Below are 27,028 nucleotides of genomic sequence, written 5' to 3'. Positions count from 1 at the left end.
TCATCTCCTCTCTTTTAGCTTCCAGTATCCGGTACGATCTTATCGTCACCCTTATTCCGGGCCTGGTGACGATATGATGTTGGACCAGTGCCGTATGGCCCGGCTTTGTACAGAACACATCTTGGTTCCGTTGGATCATATCAATGACCTCTGTTTGTTGTTCTGGGACTAACTCGGGGGATATCCTCACCTGCTCCTGTGGGTCGTCCGTCTGAGGTTGAGCTCTCTGAATGACCAGGCACATCTCTCAGTCACGCCAGAGCTTCAGTAAGTTTACTTGGTAGATCTGCTCTGGTCTTCGGCGGTCTGGTTGTCTGACCTTATAGTCCACTTCCCCAATGGCTTCCACTATCTCATATGGCCCATGCCAGCTGGCCAGGAGTTTGCTTTCTGCTGTCGGCACCAGCACCATCACCCGTTCTCCCGGCTGAAACTTCCATACTTTCGCCCAGAAGTTATAATATGTCCGCTGGGTCTCTTGTGCTTTTTCCAAATGTTCTCATACTACAGGGGTTACTCGAGCTATTCGCTCTCTCATCTGTGTCATGTGTTCAATGACATTCTTTCCTGGGTTGGGTTGTTCTTCCTAGTCCCCGTTGGTGATATCTAATATTCCGCATGGGTGGCATCCATATAGCAGCTCAAAAGGGAGAGAAACCGGTGGATGCCTGGGGGACTTCCTGTATTGCAAACATTAGGTATGGTAGAAGGGTATCCCAGTCTTTTCTGTCCTGTGCTACCACCTTCCGGATCATACCTTTAAGGGTGTGGTTAAACCACTCGACCAGTCCATCTGTTTGTGGATGGTAGACTGAGGTTCGTATGGCATGGATGCGGAGCAGGGTACATAAGTCCTTCATTAATTTCAAAATGAAAGGGGTTCCTTGGTCAGTCAGGATCTCCTTAGGGATGCCCACTCTGGCAAAAACTGAAGTAGTTCTTTTGCTATCGCCTTGGATGTGGGGTTCCTTAAAGGAATGGCTTCTGGATACCATGTGGCATAGTCAAGGATGACTAGTCTCTAAGGTGCCACTAGTACTCCTTTTCTTTTTGCTAATACGTTTCGGTGGCTCCGTGCTGATCTTTCCAGCGGGCCCACTAGGTCCATGGCTATTCTTTTGAAAGGCACTTCAATAAAAGGCAAAGGTACTAATGGGGCCCGCAAGTGAGGTCAGGGGCTATGCAACTGGCATTCCGGGCAGGAGGTACAATAGCGTTGGACCTTCGCGCATATTCCTGGCCAATAAAATCTTCTTAGAACTCAAGTGTCTTGTCTACTCCTAGATGACCCACAAATAAATGACTATGAGCTAACTAGTACTGCCCTTGTGTGTTTCCGTGGGACTAAGAGCTGCTCTACTTCTTCCCCTCGAATTTGCACTATTCGGTACAACAGATCACGTTTGATCACATAATACGGCCTTGGGTCTTTCCTTCCACGGGTACACCATTTACTTTCACTACCTCCTCCCTCACATTCACATATACCGGGTCATTGGCTTGGTCCTGCCCGAAATTCTCACATGCGGTACTACTTGACCTAACTCCATGGGACCTATTTTTTCTCCGCCCTTTGGGTTGCCCCTACTTGGGCTAGGAACCGCCTCTGAGTCCTCACAGGCCTGAATTATCTCCTGGTCTCCTGAACAGGTTCGCTTACCAACAAGGGAGGCTTGCTGGTTCTGTGCTAGAATCCTGGTCCCTAGCCTTTTATCTGCCCTCTTTTCCCGCCTAGACTTTCGGGGTTTCCCGGGGGATGAAAATAGCTCTGGGGCAAATTCAGCAAAAATTGGAGTGAGGCTATCTGTAGGTGCCTCTCTCTCAGCCCGGGGGTTGCTACCCTGGCTCTACTGGGGGGAGTAAGTTCACAAACCCGGGGAAGTCCCTACCAATTAAGACAGGGTAGGGGAGCCTAGGAACCACTCAGTTACCCTGGTAGTGTTTCCCTGGATCTCAATCCGTACTGGGATTGTAGGGTAGAAATTTATGGTGCCATGAAAGCACGTTACCTCCGTGGTTTTGGCCCAGGTTAGTTGGTCTTGCCCCACCAACTTCCCCAAAACCAGTGTGACAGCACTCCTGGAATCTACTAATGCTTTGGTCGCAATACCATTTATCTTTACTGACCTTGTATACCCCTGTGAGGTCATTGCGACCCCTACCAGGCCGATTAGGCCACATTGTTCCCCAGGATCCCTCAGATTGCACTGCACAGGCTCTTCCCTATTGGGGCACTGGGCTGCTATATGCCCCAATTCCCCACACTCATAACAACAACCCCTTATCCTGGTTGCCGCCCTCTGCCTGGGGCTATTTGGTCGCCCCCCCCCGCCCTCTCTTCCCAATCCCCCAGGTCCCTTCTTGGCCTGGGGCCATTCCTCAGTGTCTTTCCTCCCAGTTATGGTTCTTCTGTAGTTCTCGACAATCCGGGGCCTTGGGTTTGAGGCGGTCTTCTTGGTTTGCTGTGTCTCACTCCCTGGGGTCTGGAACAGTTCACTGGCTGCCAGCTGTCTTTGCACAAGGGAGACCAACTCATCATAGGTAGAGGGGTCATTCTGGCCAACCCAAGCCCGAAGGCCTGGTGGTAGCCCCCTCATATACCGGTTCAGTACCAGGAGCTCCATCATTTTTTCAGAGCTGAAGGCCTCAGGGGGCAGCCATTTCCGGGTCAGGTAGATCAGGTTAAACAGTTGTGATCGGGGTGTCTTGCCCTCTGTATACTGCCATTCATGAAACCTCTGGGCTCTCAACGCCGTGGTTACTCCGGATCTGGCCAGGATCTCTGCCTTCAGCTGGGGGTAATCCTCCGCAGTCTCTGCAGCCATATCCTAAACGACCTTCTGGGCCTCTCCACACAGGAACGGGGCGAGGATACCAGACCACTGATCTCGGGGACAGGCCTCCCGCAGGGCTGTTATCTCAAATGCCTCTACATCATCCTCCCGTGTCATTTTCTGTAGGCAGTGGCTGGCCCGTATAGTCCGGGTTCCGTCACAATTGTGGTTCCGCTCCATAAGGGCCTTCATCTGGTTTGCCAGCTCTTGTAGCAGCGCTCAGTCCTCAGCAGCCTGATTCATCAACAGTTGATTAGTCTCCTGCTGCACCCGAGTCGCTTCCTGTTGGGCAGCTGCTTGGATTCGGGTAGCTTCCTGCTGGGCCGCAGTGGCTTGTATTAGAGCCTTGACCACATCGTCCATCTTGGGGACAGGATGGTTTTGGTTAACCATGGTTTAAGTCCTCAGCGCAGAGATCCCACTGCTCACACCACGTGTTGCAAATTGCCGGTACGATTATCATGGGTTCCGCGCTTCCTCTTCTTGGGGGGGGTTCAGGGCGCAGTTTCCTACCCCTGAACTAGGATATCTACTGTCCCACTAGTAACCCAGAGAAGGGTAGTGGAGAGGGCGGGACCCGGGCCCGCCCTCTACTCCAGTTCCCAGCCCAGGAGTCCTAGGGACAGTGGTAAACCACTTGAACTAGTGCTTCCTTCCTCTGGGCTACTTACCTCTCCTGCTCTTCAGCTTGTGGGGCTTCCTGCCCTCTCTCTCTGCACAAGCCGGGTGTCTCTTTACTTAGGGTCTTGGTCTTTTAGCCAGCCACGGCACTTCTCCAAACTCTCCTCTACCTCAACTCCTTCAAACTGCTCCAACTCCTTCCCCTAGCTAATTGAAGCAGGGGGTTTTTAATCAGTTGACTCGCTTCAGGTGCTCTAATTGGCTTCAGGTGCTTTTAATTAATCTATAGAAACCTTTCTTCCCTCTACAGGGAATAAGGCTTCTCCTCATCCTGGGACTTACACATCTCTCCTATACTACTCTCCTGATGCCTTCTGGCCCTGCTGTATCACATGTTATATATATCTTCCTACTGTATTTTCCACCCCATGCAGCTGATGAAGTGGGTTTTAGTCCACGAAAGCTTATGCCCAAAACGATTATAGGAAAGCTCTACTCTCAAAGATCATGGGAAAGCCATCAGATTGCTGAATGGAGGCTCACAACTAAAAGATGAATAAAATAACACGTTACAATATGAGAAGTTGCATCAGTCATTTACATAACCATTAATGCTTCTGAACTATTTACCAATGATACACACAAAAGACTAAGTCATCTTTACTGCTACATGACCCTAGTTATCAGTGAAGGTTATGAGGTAGTTTCAGGTCTTCAATCTCACTACAGAAGATACTAAGTGATCCCCTGCACACAGACATACACAGGGAGTGTTAGGTATCCAGTGCGTGCAAAGCCTATCATGATTGCTCCAGATAGCTTAGATTTAAAAGTCAACCTTTCAAATCAATCCAGGCTATCTTCAAAACCAACTTCCCACAGCACTTCATATCAATAGGACAGCATTTTATTGGCGAGTGGGGTAGGAAATGGAGAAGAGGAGACCAAAGTCACACTTCTATCTATCCAATTGTGCACATTCTATGGTTTTTCACTCTAATTTCATTTTCAGCATCCCCTTCTAGAGCCGATATAAGGACCAAGCACTTGTTTCTCAGTTTGTTTTCCTCCTAGTGTTCTTCTCTGATCTCATTATCAGCTTTGCTGTTGTCAAAGTTTGTATCTAAGCTACTGTTGAAGGTCCTTCGTCTCTGGCCACTACTTTGATTGAACTAGAATGTTTAAGTTTTTGCCACAAACTCTAATGATTCCAGAGAGTTCCCTGATAACCCTATGGATTCTCTTACTCCTTCCAGTGTTTCCATTCTTCTTAAGATGGCCGTGAGTCCTTTCAGTAACTATGGTCTTGGTTTCACAAACACGGGCTTAAACTGCACTCAGAAAGCTCACAGTGTCTTCAATGGAAACTACTTGTGCACATACACAAACATAGTTTTGCCCACTGATTATTTTAATTAAAAATAAGATGTGAACATGCGCAGATGGTGCAGGAAAGGAGAAACACGAAGGGCAGTAAATAAGATAGGAGTTTGGACACAGAGTGCCTTTCTCAAAATCCATATCATACTGTGGCAGAGTAACCACACGCAAGCCATCGGAACAAAGAGCAATCAGGTCCAGGTCTTAAGGACTCTTGTTGGGCTTTTGTTTACCTGTAGGCTGTTTGGGCTCTGCTTGCAGCAATGAAAGGCTCCCTGGAGAAGCTCAGAAAACCAGCAGGAGGCTGAACTAGACAAGCATTTCTTTGTCGGGCTCTTGCCTGGAGATTCATTCACAGATTCCAAGGCCAGAAGGAACCATTACAATCATCTAACTCCTGCATAACACAGGCTGTAGAACTGTCCTGAAATAATTCCTGTTTGAATTACAGCATTTTTAGAGGCATTCTTCTTTTTTCCTAGCATAGCGACTTATTTATGGTAGAATAATTTTAAACAGTTTTACAGGCATTCTGTTTCTGGATCATTTGTAAATTGCAGGAAATAAACACTTCAGCACAGAATTGTTGTAGCCTTTGGATGGCTAATTTACCCTGCTCTACACATCTCTGCAAATATAATGAATGTTATATAAAAATCTAATACGAACACATAGCATTTCGCACAATGGTGTCCTGGTTCATGACTGAGGCTCCCAGGCGGTACCACAATACAAATAATGAAGCTACAGGCTAATGTAGAACTTTGCCTATCTGAAATTGTCCTACCGCCCAATATATTCTGAATTAGATTACTTCCTCCACTGTGCATTTGCACTGAAAAGTTCCCCATTTACCCCAATAAATTCCATATCCCTTGGTCTATCCAGATACGTATTGCATTTTGTTTTGGGAAGTGATCATGTGTGCTTGTTTAACTCAGACTGTTAGGTAGTAACCAAAGAACTATTTCAGCACTGGTGTTCTTAATTCCAATCAATCTATGGCAAATGTTTGTCTGTTAAGATTTCATATCACATTCACCAGGCAGTTCTGAAGTCAGTGCAGTGCCTGTGTGCTCTGTAGATTTAACTAACTAATATTGACTTATATGCTTCACTTCCAGAACATTCTTTGATTGTTATGGGAATCTCACACAGTTACAAGGAATTTATATTTTATTTTATGCTGCAAAGGGTCTAGATAGCATCTATATAGTTACAGGGCTGCAAATGGCATATTTATTGCATTTTGCATATAAGGCATAATCTGTGAGTACTTTGCAGAAAACAGGAAAGGGTAAGTTTTGCAGCTCCAGACAGTGAGCAATTGTTTTCTTTTCTTTCCTAATAAATTATATGCAGACCTGAACAGATGTCACACTGGCATTTGAGATCTGAAATATAGTTGAAGAGCAAGTTATGACTAATGCAGGAAAAAAATGTCAGAAAGCATTTTTTCAAATTTCAGATAAGCTTTTTAGCCCTAGGGTTCATCATAGAGAGAAGGGGAGTTCCGCTGGGTGTCTTAACATCCACTTACCTGTGAAATGCCTCTTTGAATAGTCTGTGGATAAACTTGCGTTGGTAACTATATTTATTTATTTACTTATTTAAGACCTGGCAATCCCTTTAACGCACTGCCTCCCAAAATACTATTGCTCTTTCAGAGCCTTATCATTTTATTAATATAAATTCACTTAATATAAGAAGAAAAGGAAAGATCTGAACACTACACATTATGCATACAGGCACTTCAGTCTCTGGATATAGCAGCAAGGTTTCTGACCTCTTCCAAATGTACTGATGCCCATGAAAGGGTTACATTTGTGAAGCTAGCTGCTCCATGTAGTTGCTAAGTAACAGTGTCTTGCTCTCAGGGTACTCTCAGCCAATGAGAATATTCTGGTAATATAATCCTATCTTGGTGTTCCACTGGTGTGCGATCATTCAATATCCAGCTGGGGGAGGTATGTGGGTGGAGTTGTACTGGAACCAAGATGAAACTTTCCAGTTTACCTCTGCAGTTTCTGTTAAACTCAGCTGAATTCATCTTTCAAATGCTATGGGTTAAGGGACTTTGAATCTCTGGTGTGAAGATGATGCACTCTAGTCATTTCAAAAAGTAAAAGTTTAAGGTGATGAATGCCAGAGTCCATAATTTTTTTCTGTTCCATTAAAAGCCTAACCTTTATTCATTGAACAGCTGCATAAATGCATGTCTGTATCACAATGGAGGCAAAGAGGAGAGTTATATTTACCTGATTAGGTTTCTTTGCTTTCCACTCTCTAGAACACTGGTCATAGTTACATAAATGGAAGAGCTAAATGTTAGTAGTACCAAGCGCTTTTGGCATCTCAGTAACCATTCCTGGACCTGGATTTCAAGCAATGGACATGCCATGAAAGGAACTGACCACAACATCATCAGAAAGTGCTCCATAGTAAAATCTCACCGAGTCTTCAGCAGTACAGAAGCACCAGTAAACTCAGATCACAGACTAGCTGTCACTCAGTTCTCACTGCATCTCCCAACTCCTCAAAAGCCAGACAGTACAGTGTCCAGCAACTTTCCAATGGCTCTGCTGAAGCTGTGAAATACACATAGGCTATCAAAGATCACATACCTAACCTTAGTATCCTCTTGGATGATGTGGCAATCACCTGGAGTGGTATACATAATGCTATATCACACACCATCACTTGAAACAATCAGCTTCAGACAATGACACAAGAAACCTTGGCTTTCTGAAGAGGCCTTTGATAATTAAGCAAAAAAGGCAGAAGCACAGAATCAGGGAGACGTCAAATAACAAAGGTTAACCAGCATTTTCTGGGCCATTGCAAAACAGGACCATGAGATCTACACCAACTCTCTGGCCAACAAAGCAGAGGACAGCCTAAAGCACAACAATCTGCATTTCGCCTATAGAGCTATCACACTCCTGGCTGGCAGCCATAAACAGTCTTCTAATATCCCCATGAAACCACATGGCTCTCATTGCTCATCAACAGATGAAGTCCTGGACAGATGGAAAACAAATTTTGAAACACCCTTGCTGATGGCTGATCAGAGCTACATGACCCAGGGACAAATGCTGATCTTCTCTCACTCAAAGTACGGAAGGCCATCCAAAAATTTACAGAATGGACATGCTGCTGGACCTGATGGTATTCCACTCCAGCTGCTCAAAGATGCCTTATAACCAGGGAGCATTGGTCTCCATCAACTCTTTTTAAAAGTGTGATCATTAGGCAGAGTACCCACAGAATGGAAAGACGGCAGTCTGTTTGTCCAAGGATCTCACACCAAGTGTGGCAGCCACAGGCTGATGTCACTGACATCAGTCCCTGGAAAGATCTTTGCTCATGATGTGCTTGGTAGGATGAAGCCACTCCTTAGGAGACACTGTCATCTACAACAATCAGGTTTCGCAGCTGGACGGTTGACAATGGGTACTGTCCATACCCTCCGGTTTCTGGCTAAGCTGCACAAGAATTTAACTGCTCTCTTCACCTGGCCTATATTGACATAAAAAGTGGCTTCTGATTTGGTTGACAGGTCAGCACTTTGGCTCAAACTGAAAAGAGTTGACGTCCCAAATGTTTTGCTAAATCTGGTACATGATCTTCACATCAGTAACTGTGTGAGAATAAGTAATGGTTAACGGCTTTCACCGCGTTTCTACAAAGGGATGTCCCAATTTGACATCACATAAGTTTTTGATTACATGTAAAAGCTAAGCGGTCATGTCAGGTTTTCTATGACAGCAATTCAAGACAGATCATTCTTCTCACTGTGAAATTAGATTTGATATTTTGTATAAATCTCATCAGTGTTGGAAATAAAAAAACTATACATGTAGCGACAGATGTACAGGACACTGCTTTAGGAAGCAAAGAGATTTCTGTGTTTAAAATCCCATTGCTTTTAAGGAAAAATTCATGATATTTAAGTATACAAAGAGTGCATAGCTGACGAACAGGTATCAAAAACAGGCAGCTGCAGATCCAGGGTTTAGAAACATTCTGGCAACATAACAAAGGGAACCAAAGTTAGTCATGGCATCACCAGCAACTACGGTTTGACGAAATGGGCATTCTTCAGCACCAGGACTTATTGAGCCAAATAGGGGTCAGAGAATGTAGTTTTTGTAGTAAGACCACTAACAGATTGGTAAAGAAGATTTCATAGATCCCAACAGAAAAAAAACAAACACAGGACAAGATAGCCTCCAGCATTAGATACCAATTGTTTTTAGTGTGCACAGTCCAATAAAAAAAGCAGTACCAAGATTTGGGAGCAGTGGGAAAAAGAGTACATTTTCCTTCTCCCCAGGGTTCCCAGGCTTAAATAACTTCAGAGTCACAGCATTATCACACAATTCGTTCTGATCTGATCTGTTGAATCAGAAATAGAACTGAATGCAGGTACCCCAGATGTATTTCTGATGTTTTGTACTCACCCATCTGCTCCACAAGCTCTGGTGGAAAAACTCGAGAGGCAAACGCTCGACGGAAAATGTCTGAAAATTCTCTGTCAAGACCTCCTATCCCCATCTTCTCAAAGTTCCAGTCAGGGTTGATGATTGACTGGCGGTTCTCCTTGGTCTTAGATTTACCTGTAGAAAAGACACCGCCGGTTCAGGAATTAAGCACACAACAGAATTACAGCCACAGACTGATACACTGGAGGTTTCGTAGTCCATGTGCAATATAGTTTTATAAAAACCACCATGAGGACAAACTACCCAGCACTTCCGACTCCCATTATGGAGGCTCAGGAGACTGTGCATTAAATAGTTGCCTTCATTTTAGAGGACTGCTTATAGTAAGCTCTAAAAGCTATAATAAAAAACAGCTGAGATGCCAGCTGTCAGAACAACGTAATTTCATTTTAAGTTCATTCCATTCCATTTGTAATAGGCTGCAGCCATTGTATAGAACACACTCTTCTGAGACATTTGCTTTCCAAACTTGTTTCTTAGCAATATCACAAAGAGAGCATCTAGGAGGTAGCAATCCTAAGAATTCATTGAGAGACCCTGCGAGGTACTGAGCACCCTCAAGTCACATGGATTTGAATGTGCATTGAGGGTTCTTAGCACTTTCGTATAGACTTGCAGCACTTCACAGGATTGGGCCCTTTGCAGCATTCAGGGTTTTTTTTTATTTTAGCTATTCTGAAGGCAGAGATAGGTCAGAGAGGCAACTGAAATCACTGAGAGAGCCAAGTGCAGAGACTATAAAAACACTGGAATACACCCTTTAAAATTAGGTTGAGACAGTAGCAAATATATTGTAGGGAATCACCCTGCAGTAGACGAGAGTCTTATTAGGCATCATCATTAATTTCTATGACTAACAAGCACACTGAGAATCAATACAACAACTCCTTTGATACCAAAAATGTCTAATACAGTATGTCTAATAACCACAATACCTGGAAGCAAAAGATTAATGCTGAACATTTGATCTCTTGGTTACTGTTTCCATGGACTAACTATAAATTTATTTTCTTATTACTTGTACCTATCAGCAAGATTGCAGACTCACTCAGACAAACTGCTTGCTCCTTTAGTTATTCTTAGCCTATACTACCCCCTTCTGGCCACACGCAGTGCTCATTACATAGCAATAAGAAACTAACTCCCTCAAAGCTAAAGAGCCTGAATATGGACTTGCGTTGTGGTTTCAAAATGAATACACAGGAAGTTCCCTAACACCCCTTTGCTGAGGAACGGCAACATAACTGGAATTATAAACAAATGAAGTAAAGAACAACAGTACTTTAAAAAAAGGCAGAGCAAAGGTGATACAGAAAAGAACCAGTTTTACCTAGCAGTAATAACTATTAACAACACTCTGAACAGGGCATATCAGTGGCTCTCAAAGCACATTAAACAATTAAGCCTTATAACGTACCAATTAAGGTGCTAATAATGAGCTGTCAATTTGACAGATCAGCAAATTGAGGCACAAAAAGATTAAGTGAGTTGTTCACGGGCAAGGCTACGTTTTAGTCATGGGTATTTTTAGTAAAAGTGGACAGGTCACGGGAAGTAAACAAAAATCCATGGCCTGTGTCCATGACTTTTACTATATACCCCGACTAAAACTGGGGGCTGGGGGGAGCTGCCCGAGAGTACCGTGGGTGCTGAAGGAGGGCAGCCTGGGTGCTGGGGAGCGGGCGTGTGGCCCAGGACCCCCACTGGTGCTGGGGGGGTGGGCAGTGGCACCCAGCCCGGGTCCCCGTTGGTGCTGTGGGGCAGGGGGGGGCGGGGGGTTGGGACACAGACATGGTGGCTTGAGACTGCCCCAGCAGCGGCCGGTACGACTGACTGAGCTGCCCCTGAGCCAGTTGAACCGGCCGCTGCAGAAGTCATGGAATCCATGCCTTCTGTGACCTCCATGACATACTCGCAGCCTTATTCATGGGAACTTGTAGGGACAGGTCCAAGAATCCCAGTCCTCTGCTCTGCGAAACCACACTCCACACAGAAATGTGCTAAGATAGAGATTGAAGGTCACTGATCAACTGTGATCCTAAACATTAGGCTAGCAAAATATCACTGCTTGCCATGCTGCAATAAGTTCAATAGTTTCTACAATTCCCATTTAAGCTGTTCCTACGGAACTGTATTATGAATTAAGTGGATTTTATTTAATTCCTCCTACATTACATATGTAGTGACTGCCTGCTCAACTTTAACTCAGCCACTGTAAATATATTCTTTATGATATAGTCTTTAATTACATGGTCACATACTCTTTCCCCACCACAGGACCCCTGCATTATTCAGTGCTCAGAGAATTATTCTATAGTGTATGAGGTGGCTAAGTGTAATACATCACAGAATCATAGAACTGGAAGGGACTTCAAGAGGTTATGTAGTCCAGTCCCCTGCACTCAAGGCAGGGCTAAGTATTACCTAGACATCTACTTCATTTGTTGCAGAAGTTGGAATGTATGAAGTGAATGAAGTGAAGTGCAGAAGTGAATGAAGCAGAAGACTGCAAGAGAAAAGGACAGTCTCACGGTTAAGGAAGTTGGATGTCACCCCAGAGAACTAATTTCTATCCCCGCCTCTGCTAGAATACCTACATGATCATAGAATATCAGGGTTGGAAGGGACCTCAGGAGGTCATCTAGTCCAACCCCCTGCTCAAAGCAGGACCAATCCCCAACTAAATCATCCCAGCCAGGGCTTTCTCAAGACTGACTTTAAAAACCTCTAAGGAAGGAGATTCCACCACCTCCCTAGGTAACTCATTCCAGTGCTTCACCACCCTCCTCGTGAAAAAGTTTTTCCTAATATCCAACCTAAATCTCCCCCACTGCAACTCGAGACCATTACTCCTTGTTCTGTCATCTGCTACCACTGAGAACAGTCTAGATCCATCCTCTTTGGAACCCCCTTTCAGGTACTTGAAAGCAGCTATCAAATCCCCCCTCATTCTTCTCTTCCGCAGACTAAACAATCCCAGTTCCCTCAGCCACTCCCCATAGGTCATGTGGTCCAGTCCCCTAATCATTTTTGTTGCCCTCCACTGGATGCTTTCCAATTTTTTCACATCCTTCTTGTCGTGTGGGGCCCAAAACTGAACACAGGACTCCAGATGAGGCCTCACCAATGTCGAATTGAGGGGAATGATCACGTCCCTCGATCTGCTAGCAATGCCCCTACTTATACAGCCCCAAATGCCATTGGCCTTCTTGGCAACAAGGGCACACTGTTGACTCATATCCAGCTTCTCGTCCACTGTAACCCCTAGGTCCTTTTCCACAGAACTGCTGCCAAGCCATTCGGTCCCTAGTCTGTAGCGGTGCATGGGATTCTTCCGTCTTAAATGCAGGACTCTGCACTTGTCCTTGTTGAACCTCATCAGATTTCTTTTGGCCCAATCCTCTGTTTTGTCTAGGGCCCTCTGTATCCTATCCCTACTCTCCAGCATATCTACCTCTCCTCCCAGTTTAGCGTCATTGGCAAACTTGCTGAGGGTGCAATCCACGCCATCCTCCAGATTGTTAATGAAGATATTGAACAAAACTGGCCCCAGGACCAACCATTGGGGCACTCCACTTGATACCAGCTGCCAACTAGACATGGACCCATTGATCACTACCCGTTGAGCCCGACAACCTAGCCAGCTTTCTAGCCACCTTAGAGTCCATTCATCCAGCCCATACTTCTTTAACTTGCTGGCAAGAATACTGTGGGAGACCGTGTCAAAAGCTTTGCTGAAGCCTAGGAACTAGTGATGATGATGGCAAACAAGTCACAAACTAAACTTTCCATAAGTGGCCACTAATTGTGTGCGCCTCATTTTCTAGGTGCCCCCAAACTCGAGACACCTAGGGCCTGGTTTACAAAAGTGCAAAGCAGTCAGTGTTCCAGTTTAAGCCAGTCAGAGCTGTGCTTTGAAAATATCATGTGCTATGAACATTCTAAATGTTCTGAAAAATCAGGCTCTAAGCGTCAAACTGGGCACCCAGAATTAGTGGGCACTTCAAAAGTTTGGCTTTAACTTCTGTGATCAATTCCCCATCTGTAAAATGAGGATAATATCACCACCTAATTTCACAGGTATCCCTCAGTATCCTGTAGAGGGATTACCAGAATGCATACACACAAGGGGGCCAAATTCAGCCTGTGCAGCCTTAATTCTTGCATTTCCTACCTTTTGAGTGTTTGATCTTGCAACCTGAATGTTCTTTTAAACAGATTTTTTTTTCCCTTTTGTAATTTAATATACATTCCAGTATCTCCTCTATCATTTTCAGAGATACATTAGTTTGAATTTTTAGTCCCAGCTAGTTAACACATCATCTGATACATCAGATATACTTCCAAGAGTCAATAAATAAATGCATTTCTAAAGCACCCTCACCGTAGTATTGAGACGCCAATAGTCCGTTGGCCAATGTAGCAAACACTGATTAGTGTGTGAATTCACAGTTTCAAAAATATTAACTCCTATTAATTCAAATTTTTAATATTAATTCAAAAATATTGGAATTCATAGGTCTTTGTTTTCTTCTATCACTAAGATTAAAATTAGATGCTTCAGAACTTGAGCCAAACTAAACGCACCTCGTTCATCCACATGATGCAAAAATAAATTTAATTTAATTCAGATATTTTATTTATATCTTGGTAGTTCTTTACTTTCTTCCCATTTAGTAATTTAAGATTGTAAAAATGGATGTTTTGAACTTGTTTAGTTTCCTAATTGCTTGCAGAATTTCAGATTGTACATAAATTTTTTCTGCCAATAAATTCCATGCTTAAAATGCTCAACTATCCTTTAAAAGACAACTCCTGAGCCTCATTAACATCCTTATTGGGCAAACAACAAACTCAGTGCGAAATTGATAGACAAATACCCTGCACTATATTTGCAACTAACACCACCACTGTCACAAGTCAAGAAAGCTGAAATGCTTCAGCCATACTCTTCTTAGGGTATGCAATTTGAAGACAATGGGACTTTTGCTCCAAACTCAATAGGACTTGTACTCCAAAGGCAGTACAGGACGGGATTTTCAAAAGCCATTAGGAACCTAACTTTCAGCTTTTGGTTTAGAAAATTTTGGCCTGCGTGTATAAACACAATAACTGTGTTAATGAATTTAGAGTCCAAATAATTTTTCACTGTTAACGCTGAAGCAATTTTGCTCTGAAGTGACATTTTATATCACTAAGAAACTTGTTAATAAAATACAATTTTAGTGCCTTGTGCTGAAAACACTCATGCATACGCTTAACTTCTAGCACATCAGTATCCCCGTTGAAGTCAGTGGGACTATTCACATGAGTAAAGTTACATACCTGCTTAAGTATTTGCAGAATCAGGGGCCTTAATTTTCAATATTTGGGTTTTTAGCTATAGCAGTTTTGTAAAATTCATATAAGTCACCTTAACAGTCGCGCATGTAAAAATAATAGCTTTTGCAATTAAATTCATTATAATTTTTAATCTGAAGTTTCAATAGCATAATTTTTTCAGGTTAGCTTTTTTAAACTCTCAACCAGATTTAAATCCATGATTTTTTTTTTTTAAAATTAAGTGATTTAAGTCACTCTCATTAAAATTGCTCCCCTCCGGTTGTGAATAGAGAAAAGTCAATTCAAGATTATTTAAAGTAAAAATAAAAATAAAAAAAAGACTAGTTAGGCTTGTTAGCTTCAGTGTTTACATATCAGAGTCATTTTTAGAGCTGAATGCCAGCACCTGCTGTTATCACATCTGAAAATTAGGCCTACAAGCATAGTGTGATTAGAAGGCTACCACAGCTGGGAAGTTAAATTGTCTCTTATCATTTAGAGTCTCAAAGACCGTTGGCTTTCTTCTACTGTAGGTGCTACAAATACTATGATATAAAGACTTGTATGACTACCCTGGAAAGTAATAGTAGCTTCCAATACTACACTGGATCAGTTGTTATTCTGTTCCATTTACATTCCTGGGGTCAGTTCAGAATGGCTTCTTGGATTTGGAAGAACTCACCAATCAGATTGAGAGAGGAGTTCTCAGCCTTTTCAAATGCAACTTGACTATTTCCAACAACCAGACCCACATCAATCTGTGTGGAAGAAAACAAAAATAATTAAACCTTAATATCAGACTCAACTTCAAATTATTATTCTCTAGATGCTCCCCAGCAAGTCTCCGAACAGAGACAAGAGACAGTAGCAAACAAGCTCCATTGCAAAAGGGATTTGTTTGGAAGTAAATATTAACTATGTCATGTTAGAGGCACCTCTCATTCTTCCTTAACACTATTCTTAGTGACACCCTGTAGCCGTATCTTTTAAACTCATAATATGCAAGCAGAATAAAGTCTATACCAGTCACATACAGTAACGGCTCACTTAATGTTGTAGTTATGTTCCTGAAAAATGCAACTTTAAGCGAAACGATGTTAAGCGAATCCAATTTCCCCATAAGAATTAATGTAAATGGGGGGGGTTAGGTTCCAGGGAAATTTTTTTCACCAGACAAGACTACACACACACACACAGTATAACTTTTAAACAAACAATTGAATACTGTACACAGCGATCATGATTGTGAAGTTTGGCTGAGGTGGTGAAGTCAGAGGGTGGAATATTTCCCAGGGAATGCCTTACTGCTAAATCATGAACTAGCTTTTGGCTGAGCCCTCAAGGGTTAACTCATTGTTAATGTAGCCTCATACTCTACAAGGCATCACGAATTGATGGAGGCGAGACAGCATGGCAGACAGAGATAGAGACACACAGTCTGTGTGAGAGAAAGAGAGACGCGCATTGCCCCTTTAAGTAAGCTGACCCCACTCTAAGTACACTGCGTTATTAAGTAGATCAGCAAGCTGAGAGAGCAGCTGCTGCTGCCAGGAAGCTCCCTCCATCCTGAGCCCTGTTATGTGTTCCGCCCCCCCCACGGAGATGGGGTAAGTGAGGTGCAGGAGCAGGGGGGAGAGGGACATCCTGACATTAGCCCCCCGCTTTTCCCCCCAGCACCGCAAGCAGGAGGCTCCCAGGAGCAACTCCAAGGCAGAGGGCAGGAGCAGCACATGGCAGTGCAGGGAGGGACAGCTGAACTGCTGGCAATTGATAGCCTGCTGGAAGGCTGCCACACAGGGAACTTATGGGACCAGGGCGATGATAGGGGGGCTGCCGGTCAACCCTGGTTCCAAGCCCCCACTAGCTAGCTCCAACGGGCTGCTCTTCCTGCAAGCAGTGGACAAAGCAGGCGGCTGCCAAACGACGCTGTAAGGGAGCATTGCACAACTTTAAATGAGAATGTTCCCTAATTGATCAGCAGTGTAACAATGAAACAACATTAACCAGGATGACTTTAAGTGAGGAATTACTGTATAAACTTAGTGCTTTAATAGGGCCAATTTCACAAAACTGAAAACAATTATGAGCAAAATCAGCTGGAAGGAAGAATTCAATCAGAAAAATGTGAATGATAATTGTGAGTCATTTAAAAACACCTTAATAGATGCCCAAAAAGCCACCATCCCACAATCGAGAAAGAAGGCTGTACTAATTAAAAAACCAACCTGGTTTAGAGGGGAAGTGAACGCAGCTACAAAAAATTTAAAAAATAATATGTAACAAATGGAACAAAGAGGAAGCTGATAGTAATGAATATAAAACTGAAGTTAGGAATTGTAGAAAATTGATAAGGGAAGCAAAGGGACACAAGGAAAAATCTATATCCAGAAGAGTTAAGGACTATAAGAAGTTTTTTAAATACTTTAGGAATAAAAAGAATCCTAACAACGGTATTGGTCCATGATTAGATAAAAATGGTAGAATTATCAACACTGCAGAAAAGGCAGAAGCGATCAATAAATATTTCTGTTCTGTACTTGGGGGAAAAAACAGATAAGCATGGTCACAGTGGGTAAGACCAATAGTCCATCTAGCCCAGTGTCTTGTCTTCCAACAGTGGCCAGAGCCAGATGCTTCAAAGCAATGAACAGAACAGGGCAATTATTGAGTGACCCATCCTATGTCATCCAGCCCCAGCTTCTGGCAGTCAGAGATTTAGGGACACCCAGAGCATGGGTTTGTATCCTTGACCATCCTGGAAAATAGACATTAATGGACCAATCCTCCATTAACGTATCTAATTCTTTTTTGAATCCACTTACACTTTTGGCCTTCACAACATCCCATGGCAATGAGTTCCACGGTGCTTTCTTTTGTTTGTTTTAAACCTGTTACCTATTAATTTCACTGGGTGACCCCAGATTCTTCTTTTATGTGAATGGATACCTAACACTTCCTTATTCACTTTCTCCATAAAATTCATGATATTATAGACCTTTATCATATTCCCCGCCCCCTTAGTCTCTTTTCTATATTTAACAGCTCCAGTCTTTTTAATCTCTCCTCACTTGAAAGCTGTTCCATAGCCATCATCGTTTTTGTTGCCCTTCTATGTACTTTTTCCAATTCTAATATATCTTTTTTGAGATGAGGCGACCATAAGTACACGCAGTATTCAAGGTGTGGGAGTATCATGGATTTATATAGTGGCATTATGATATTTTCTGTGTTATTAGTGATCTCTTTCCTAATAGTTCCTAACATTCTGTTAGCAGATTTTACAAAGAACTATCCATAATGACTCCAAAATGTTGGTAACAGCTAACTTAGAACCAATCATTTTGTACGTATAGTTGGGATTATACTTTCGAATGTGCATTACTTTACACTTATCAACATTTAATTTTATCAGCCATTTTGTTGCCCAGTCACCAAGTTTTGTGAGATCCCTTTGTAACTCTTCACAGTCAACTCTGGACTTAACTATCTTGAATAATTTAATATCATCTCAAACTTTGGCACCTCACTGTCTACTCCTTTTTCCAGATCATTTATGAATATGTTGAATAGCATAATTCTCAGTACAGAATCCTGAGGGACCCCGCTACTTACCTCTTTCCATTGTGATATAGTCTCATCATATAGTAATAACACTCTTTCCATTCCATTAATACCTCTGGAGGATGTTAAACTGAAGCTACTAAACTTATGACATTTTTAAATCAGCAGGTCCAGATAACTTGCATACGGAGGTTACTGACCTATAGCTTTCAGGTTCTTCGAGATGTGTGGTCCCAATCTGTATACTACATGTGGGTATGCATGCACTTCATGAGCTTGAGACCAGAGATTTGTAGCAAGCAGCGTTTATCTGAAATAGGTGCAATATCTAAAATAGGTGCATCTTAAAGTGATGCTGCTGAAGTTGCCTGTGTTCTAGTGGCATGGGGAAGGGATTTACCTTTTCTGGGGAAGGGAGATGACCCAACTGGTAGCAAAGGAGGACATGTGGAGAAATCCACTTAGACAGCCCTTGAGCAGATAATACTTGTCACTGATTTCATTCTGCTATAGCAACAAAAAGTCTAGGTGTTCTTCTAATTGGTTTCATTCTCTACAGATAAAAGGCCACAACTCATTTGACATCAAGAGACGGAAGTCTCTTCCCTTCCTCAGAAGCATAAAGTTTAGTAAAGAAAACTGGTAAGTGAATATTCTGATTGATGTGGAACTCAGAGATTGCCCTACACTTGAATTTCGGCTGGAGACAAAGAGAAACCTTCTCCTTATTAAATATGGTGTACCGTGTGTGTGTGTTTCTAAGAGCATCATGGTGCCAGAGGGCAAGGGGCTCACTGATATCAGGGAGTGAGGTTCAGCAAGCTTGACCAATTCAGTATACCCCAATTCTCTTATATCATAAAAGGTGTTGTGTAAGGTATCATTGGAAAACCAATGACACCCTGATCTTGAGTGGTATATGTACGGTAAACATCCAAAGGACTGTACAAATATGAAGAAATTATGGGACTAAAGTGTGGAAAGGCAGACTCCTCCATCCAGGTGCAATCACAGACAACAGGCAATCGCAGTCAAGTGACCATTCACTGGCATATCAGAAGCTGCAAAGACAGATCAATTTGCATTGTAGAAAGCGCCACAGGGAAGAAACCAGCATGGAACCTTCCCCTTCAAACTCCATGGCACCTTTCTTCACAGCAGAGGCACTAGACTTTATGAAGATATATTTAAAAAGTTTACTGGACTATAAAAGAGAGGAACAAAGAACCCCGAGTTATCTTTCACCTAAGATGATGAAGGAGCAGAGACTTGGGACTTTGTGAGAGATCCTAACCATAGCGGTGGTGTAAGAAGCTTACCTTGAACCAGGACTGCAGTTTTATTAAGTCTTAGTCACTAGAAAGCATTTTTCACTTTTATTTGTTTTAAATCATTTCTGTTTATCCCCTACACCTGAACTCACTTAACATCTCTTTTCAATTAAATAAACTTATTTTATTTTTATTCTAAATCAGTCTAGTACTGTGGTTTGATTAAAATGATTATTAACTCCAGCTAAAGCAACTAGCTACTGTGCTTTTCTCTCTTTAAAGGAGCAATGGACCTTATTACGACTCTGAATTTTTCAGGAGAGGGATGGACATTTCAGGGCAAATGGTTTTGGGGAAATTCAGGATTGGGGCTGTGTTGGGGCCACTTGGCTCATCCTAACCAAGGCGTGTGGTTACCAGAGCGGCTATGGTGTAACAAGCAGGCTGCTGGAATGAGAGTTGCTGAATCAGGGCTGCTCAACACACAGACATTCAGTGCATGCTTGTATGTTGGCTGGGAGTGTCTAGACAGGGTGTCATAAATATAAAGGGAAGGGTAAACCCCTTTGAAATCCCTCCTGGCCAGGGGAAAGCTCCTCTCACCTGTAAAGGGTTAAGAAGCTAAAGGTAACCTCGCTGGCACCTGACCAAAATGACCAATGAGGAGACAGGATACTTTCAAAAGCTGGGAGGAGGGAGAGAAACAAAGGGGTCTGTGTGGCTGTCTATATGCTGTCTTTGCCAGGGATAGACCAGGAATGGAGTCTTAGAACTTTTAGTAAGTAATCTAGCTAGGTACGTGTTAGATTATGATTTCTTTAAATGGCTGAGAAAAGAACTGTGCTGAATAGAATAACTATTTCTGTCTGTGTATCTTTTTTGTAACTTAAGGTTTTGCCTAGAGGGGTTCTCTATGTTTTGAATCTAATTACCCTGTAAGGTATCTACCATCCTGATTTTACAGGGGGGATTTCTTTATTTCTATTTACTTCTATTTTTATTAAAAGTCTTCTTGTAAGAAAACTGAATGCTTTTTCATTGTTCTCAGATCCAAGGGTTTGGGTCTGTGGTCACCTATGCAAATTGGTGAGGCTTTTTATCCAACATTTCCCAGGAAAGGGGGGGTGCAAGTGTTGGGAGGATTGTTCATTGTTCTTAAGATCCAAGGGTCTGGGTCTGTAGTCACCTAGGCAAATTGGTGAGGCTTTTTACCAAACCTTGTCCCGGAAGTGGGGTGCAAGGTTTTGGGAAGTATTTTGGGGGGAAAGGCGTGTCCAAATAGCTCTTCCCCAGTAACCAGTATTAGTTTGGTGGTGGTAGCGGCCAATCCAAGGACAAAGGGTGGAATATTTTGTACCTTGGGGAAGTTTTGACCTAAGCTGGTAAAGATAAGCTTAGGAGGTTTTTCATGCAGGTCCCCACATCTGTACCCTAGAGTTCAGAGTGGGGGAGGAACCTTGACACAGGGAGCTACAGCAGCCACATATTTTAAAGCACAACCTCTGACTGGTCTGGGTTGAACCCTAAAACATGACAGAGGATCTGCCATGAGAGCTCATATTTCACTAACCCTTCTAGCAGAAGTAAAGGTGACTAGGAAGCCAACCTTCACAGAGAGGCAGGACATGGTACAAGAGGCAGAGTTCAGAGGGAAGTCTTAAATGTGGAAAGTACAAGCTTGAGGTCCCCATTTGGTGCTGGGTTCATAACTGATGGAAAGGCTCTAATCAGACCTCTCAGGAATGTGACTGTTGTGGGATGAGGAAAAAAATAGTATAGTCTTCAAATAGAGGATGAAAAGTGCTGATTGCTGCTAGGTGAACCCACAGAGAGCGAACAAAAAAGCCCAATATCTTGAGAGGAAGGACATGGTCAAGAATAGCAGGAAGACCCACAGCCGCAGAACAAAAAGGGTTCTGTTGCATGGAGGTGGAAATGTGTCTCCATTTACCATCTTCTAATGGAGTATCTTCTGCTCTGGCTGAGAGTGGACTGGATGTTCTCTGAACTTGAATGTTTTAAGTTTGACACCCATCCAAACACCAGGCGTGAGCTGGAGGGGGTCCGGATTGGGGGTGTCTAGTTATGCTGTTCTCCTCAGTCAACAGATCCGGGAAGGATCAGATAGATGCTGATGGAAGGTTGGGTTGACATTCACAGAATGTCTGGAAACCAAAAGTGTCTGGGCCAATTGGGCACAATGAGAATGACTCAAGCTTTGCTGTGACTCATCTCAGTACTGGTGGTAGTACTGGAATGGGAAGAAAGGCATACTTCAGATGGTTTGTCCAGGAGAGAAGGGTGTCGCCTTTGGAGTCCCTGCCCAGAGCTGCTCTGGAGCAATATAGGTTGAATTTCTTGTTTGCTTGGGAAGCAAAAAGGTCTCAGGATGGCATTACCCACTGGGTGAATATCTCGCTCAGGATGGAATTGTGTAACTCCCATCCGTGGTCTAGGGAGAAGTGTCTGCTGATATTGTCCACCAGAGAGCTCTGTGCCCTCAGAAGGTATGTTACCAGGAGTGTTATGCAGCTCCTGATGCACCAGTTCCATAAGCTGACTGCCTCTACACAAACAGGAAGGGATCTTGCCCCATCCATTTTGTTTATGTAGAAGAAAATCAGCATGTTGTCTGACATCATTTGAAAGTAGCTGGAAGGAATCAGTGGGAGGAATGCATTGCAGGCGAGGCAGACTGCTCTCAGCTCTAGAAGGTCTATGCATCCTGACTTCTCTAAGGGTCCAAATGCCTTGCACAGTATGAGTGCCCATAGAGGCTCTCCATGCTATGGGGGACGCATCTGATGATGATGGTCATGTTGGCTGCGAGTGAGACAAAAGGTACTCCCACGCATCAGAACCAGTTTTGTCCACCAAACAAAAGAGGCTGAGAACTTGACAGGAACTGTTACTTTAGTAATCATGTTGGTTCTGCCTAAAGAGTAAACAGACCTAAGCCAATCCTGCAGACAATGGAGATGGGGTCTGGCAAACAGCATTACAGAGGTACATGAGACTTAGTAGAGAAAGACAGACCCTGATTGTGATTCAGGTATAATTAGTCATGGCATGGAACCTCTCCATCAGGAGGTAGATCCTTGCTGAAACTGAATCTAGCCTATAGAGGACTTTTCTTTGTTTATGCAGACTCCCAAGGATGCAAGGAGACTGCGTAAAAAGATGGTTACTGACTGGATCTCCTGACTGGATCTGCCCATCAGCAGCCAATTGTCCAAGCATGGGGAAATAGCATAACCATTTCATCTCATCTGTGCCACTACCTCTGAGAACTCCTTGCCAGAGGATGTTGTAAAGACCAAGACCATAACAGGGTTCAGAAAAGAACTAGATAAGTTCACGGAGCATAGGTCCATCAATGGCTCTTTGCCAGAAGCTGGGAATGAGCAACAGGGGATGGATCACTTGATGATTATCTGTTCTGTTCATTCCCTCTGGGGCACCTGGCACTGGCCACTGTCGGAAGACAGGATACTGGGCTAGATGGGCCTTTGGTCTAACCCCGTATGGCCATTCTTATGTTCTGGGAAGGAGTGACTGAAAAAGATTTGGGAGGGGTGGGGAATGGAGAATAATCAGCTGAATCCAAGCTTCCAGTGTGACTCTGTGGCTAAAAAGGCTATGTGATCCTGAGAGGAATAAACCAGGGGGAAAAGTAGGCCCCGGTGAGACTGCTGCTGGACTACTGCATCCAGTTCTGGTGTCCACAGTTCAAGAAGGATGTTGATAAATTGGAGAGGGTTCAGAGAAGAGCCACAAGAATGATTAAAGGATTAGTGTTAAATTCCAGGAGTTCAATCTATTTAGCTTAACAAAGAGAAGGCTATGGGTGAGAAGGAACATTGCTTGCAGGTTCTCTTTGCTTCCCCATCAGAAGTCATTTTTCTGTGGGGAAGCAAAGAAACCTGTGCATGCGCAGTGGCACCAAATTCCACCAGGAATAACATATGGCTGAGAACGCCAAGAAGAATGATAGTTTCTTTCTTTTTTTTTCCCCTTCTGGTATCACTACAAATAAGAGTTAAGTTGTTTGGAAACATTAATTGTGCATTTCCATTCCAAGCATGTCAGTAAAGTTGATGAGCATGAGAAGAGAATAAGACCCATGTCCTTTGGGATTAGTTCCTAGCATGCATTCCACCTACCTTTTGTTTCTTGCTTGTGCCAGGCTCCCCTTTGAGAATGCTGGGATCCATGGCTTCAATATCCTTCACCAACAGGCCAAAAAGTTTATCATTGAAACTGAACACAAGCTGTGGAAGGAGGTAAAGAAGAAAACCATTAATTTAACTTGTTCAAAAGATGCTAGGACTTCAATGGGAGTAGAGTAGGAGGAACAGGAACAGGATTTGAGGGAAGACAAAATCTTAAGCAGATAGTTGACTGAAAAAGAAGTAGCCCACTCCTGTCACTAGTCGAGAGAATTAAAATCCTACTCTACAGAACAAAACAACATTTCACCTTTTGCAATTAAATTCTTCAAAGATGGTCAAATTTAAAACTGGCCTACAGTTATGTCTCTTATAAAACATCACAGGCAACGGGTTGGGGGAAACTGCAGAAAACCATTGACCTATATTTTGTGGAAAAGATAGTTTAGAATATCCTTATCTGCAGATTAGTTTATTACAGAAGTTCTCTGATGCTATGACCACTGTCCTCTCTTCGGTATGGAGTAGAGCACAGTAGCAAACAGTAAGGCTTACTGTTTGCAGGAAGATTTTACAGACTGCATAACTGCCAACCATGTGCTCAGTCCACAGGGGCCACAGCTGCCTCCCTGTGCTTGAGGTATTATCAAGAGACCCTTACTAGCAAGCAGTAAGGCTTCCTAAAAGCCATTATCTCCTCAAGGACATAACAGACCCTTGGTCCAACACTTATAACAGATAACATTTAAACCAATACCTTAAAATAATAATAAATGTTTGCAACTCTATGGAACCTTACACCTGATGATCTCAAAGTGCTTTAAAATCAATAGATTAAGTCTCAACCACCTTCCAAGACCTGCTAATGTTCCTATTTTACTTCCGAGAAACTGAGGCACAAAGAGATTAAGTGACTTGCCCAGAGTCATACAAGAATTACATCCAGTTACATCAAGTCTGAATTTGACCAAAAATCTGTGACCAAGTTGGCACCAGAACCCAGATCTCATAAGGCTTTGATTTTCTTTACGGGGAGGGCTATGGAAAACTCAGGTTTTGTACCACTTTACTCAGGTTGTCCCTACAGACAATGAAGCACTTATTGTTATAGACCGTCTCTGATAGTGAGACACGCCCTCTGCTCAAAGTGATGGAAATGCTCAGCAATACAAACAGTTTGGTTAAACATTCCTTAATATTTCATAATACAGAACCTACCAACAGTATGATATTTGTCACCTCACTAGAGTTGAATGGAAGTGATGGAAACTATAGCAATGAATTCACACACCTGCTGTCCGACTGAGAAAGCCAGGCTGTTGAACTGCTGGATGAATTCAGCTGCCATCTTGTCTGTATCATACGGGTTGGCATCAATGCTCTTCTTCTGCAAAAAGTCTATCTCAATTGTCATAGTGCCGATGCACTGCTTGGTCTTGTCGAAAGTGTATGGAGAGACTGGAAAAACCCCACATATTTCAGCATGGTGAAAACCCAGTATAACCTTGACAATGCACCTAACATGCTATAAACTGGATTGTACACTCTCCCAGCTATATAAGGGAACACCACTACTATAGCCTAGCAAGTGTGATTCACAGAAAACATTTCACCCAACACTTGAAAAATGCCAATTACAATATAAGAATTTATTTCTATGATAATAATTATCTGGTTCTTTGCAAAAATTCAGTCTACTTGTTCAGATAGAAGTTCTTCATTGATCTGACGGTAGAAGACAAGTGCAAGATGAAAAAAACAAAGTAAATGGATCTTTACATTGAAAAGCACTACAATATGTTTAGAACTTGGAATTGGAGTCCCCAGAATCCCTACCGTATGTGATGAAGTATCCCATTTTACAACTTCATCAAGCTTAAAATGCACAGTTTAATGCTGAAGAATCATTTGTGATTGCATGATAGGTTTACGTTATAAATCTCATATGCTCCCAGAATGGTATTTAAATACTCTCAAACAAGTGACTGGAAATGCTTAAGACACAAGAGACACACCTTTGTAAAAGATTTGCATTAAATCCACAAAAGCCATTTAGACCACTGGGCTAGCACTGTAGTACAACTGGCTAACACTTTGTACTTAGATAATGCCTTTTAACCATGGTGTTTGAAGGAGGTCATTACATACAGTCATTCTGATTTTACAGACTGTGTAACTGCCAACCATGTGCTCAGTCCACAAGGGCCACAGCTGCCTCCCTGTCTCCAATGGGAGGAATCAGTTTGAGATTGGGGCTCACTGAGATTAAGAGCACAATCATCCTCCCTCCCCCACTTCTCCCAACACCACCCTGAAATAACAGTGCTGGAAGTTGTGCTTGAGGTATTAACAAGAGACCCTTCCCGCACACAAACAAATTGCAGGGAATCCAAGTTACCTATATCAAAGCGATACAAAGTAGTGAAATCATAGAACCATAGGTTTCAGAGTGGCAGCCGTGTTAGTCTGTATTCGTAAAAAGAAAAGGAGTACTTGTGGCACCTTAGAGACTAACCAATTTATTTATTAGTCTCTAAGGTGCCACAAATACTCCTTTTCTTTTTCCATAGAACCATAGAATATCAGGGTTGGAATGGACCTCAGGAGGTCATCTAGTCCAACCCCCTGCTCAAAGCAGGACCAATCCCCAATTTTTGCCCCAGATCCCTAAATGGCCCCCTCAAGGATTGAACTCACAACCCTGGGTTTAGCAGGCCAATGCTCAAACCACTGAGCTATCCTTCCCTTGCCTAGATAATTAGTGGTTCCAGGAAATCTACCTACTCCATACCAGATTCTCAGTACTAATCCTTCAGTTCTAACAGTGACCTACAAACACTTTTATTAGAGAATTCTTCTGGGCTCCTCCTCCTCAAACATCTCTCAGCTCTGCCCCCCAGCTGGCTGAAGAGATTTGATTTAATTGGGGATGGGTCCTGCTTTTGAGCAGGGGGTTGGACTAGATGACCTCCTGAGGTCCCTTCCAACCCTGATATTCTGTGATTCTATGAAGAGACATAGCTCCTCCATAGCATGGGCAGTATGCAAGAAGCATACAGGACGGTATGCCCTCTGTCAATGCACATCATTGTGTACACACCGTGGCAGTTTGCTCTAAACCGAGGGTATTCCATGCTCCTTTGCTTTGCTACCGAGCAGCGTGCATTCTGGGATTTTTCTCACTGTGCATTGTGAAATACATAGTGGAAGCCAGGCTAGTTCAAAATTTTAAATAATCCCATGATTCATCCATCTCCATACTCCCTTTAGGGGTGGGCTAGCACCATATTCAAATTGTTGTTGGCCAGCATGGACCCAACAATGCTCTGCATTGCTATGCTGCAAATGTGCAGAGGCTGTTGGAG

The 27,028-nt window shown here is 43.1% G+C and overlaps 1 protein-coding gene across 3 annotated transcripts in view; it reads right to left on the bottom strand.

The window, feature by feature from the left end:
* The window catches only part of NSF (N-ethylmaleimide sensitive factor, vesicle fusing ATPase), a 187,014-nt gene that overhangs the window by 104,519 nt on the left and 55,467 nt on the right, over positions 1 to 27,028 (bottom strand). For all 3 annotated transcript variants that reach the window (XM_084615992.1, XM_084615991.1, XM_084615993.1), the window contains exons 5-8: positions 24,955 to 25,121; positions 23,658 to 23,765; positions 15,345 to 15,420; positions 9,299 to 9,454 (exon numbers count right to left, since the gene is read on the bottom strand). In XM_084615992.1, the coding sequence (XP_084472118.1) occupies positions 9,299 to 9,454; positions 15,345 to 15,420; positions 23,658 to 23,765; positions 24,955 to 25,121 (507 nt within the window). The remainder of the gene's footprint in view (positions 1 to 9,298; positions 9,455 to 15,344; positions 15,421 to 23,657; positions 23,766 to 24,954; positions 25,122 to 27,028) is intronic.

Source organism: Lepidochelys olivacea (genome assembly GCF_965140295.1).
Source record: "Lepidochelys olivacea isolate rLepOli2 genome assembly, chromosome: 27".
Taxonomy (NCBI): Eukaryota; Metazoa; Chordata; order Testudines; family Cheloniidae; genus Lepidochelys; species Lepidochelys olivacea.
The sequence above is the reverse complement of the archived record's forward strand: the minus strand, read 5'-3'. Positions and strand labels throughout refer to the sequence as shown.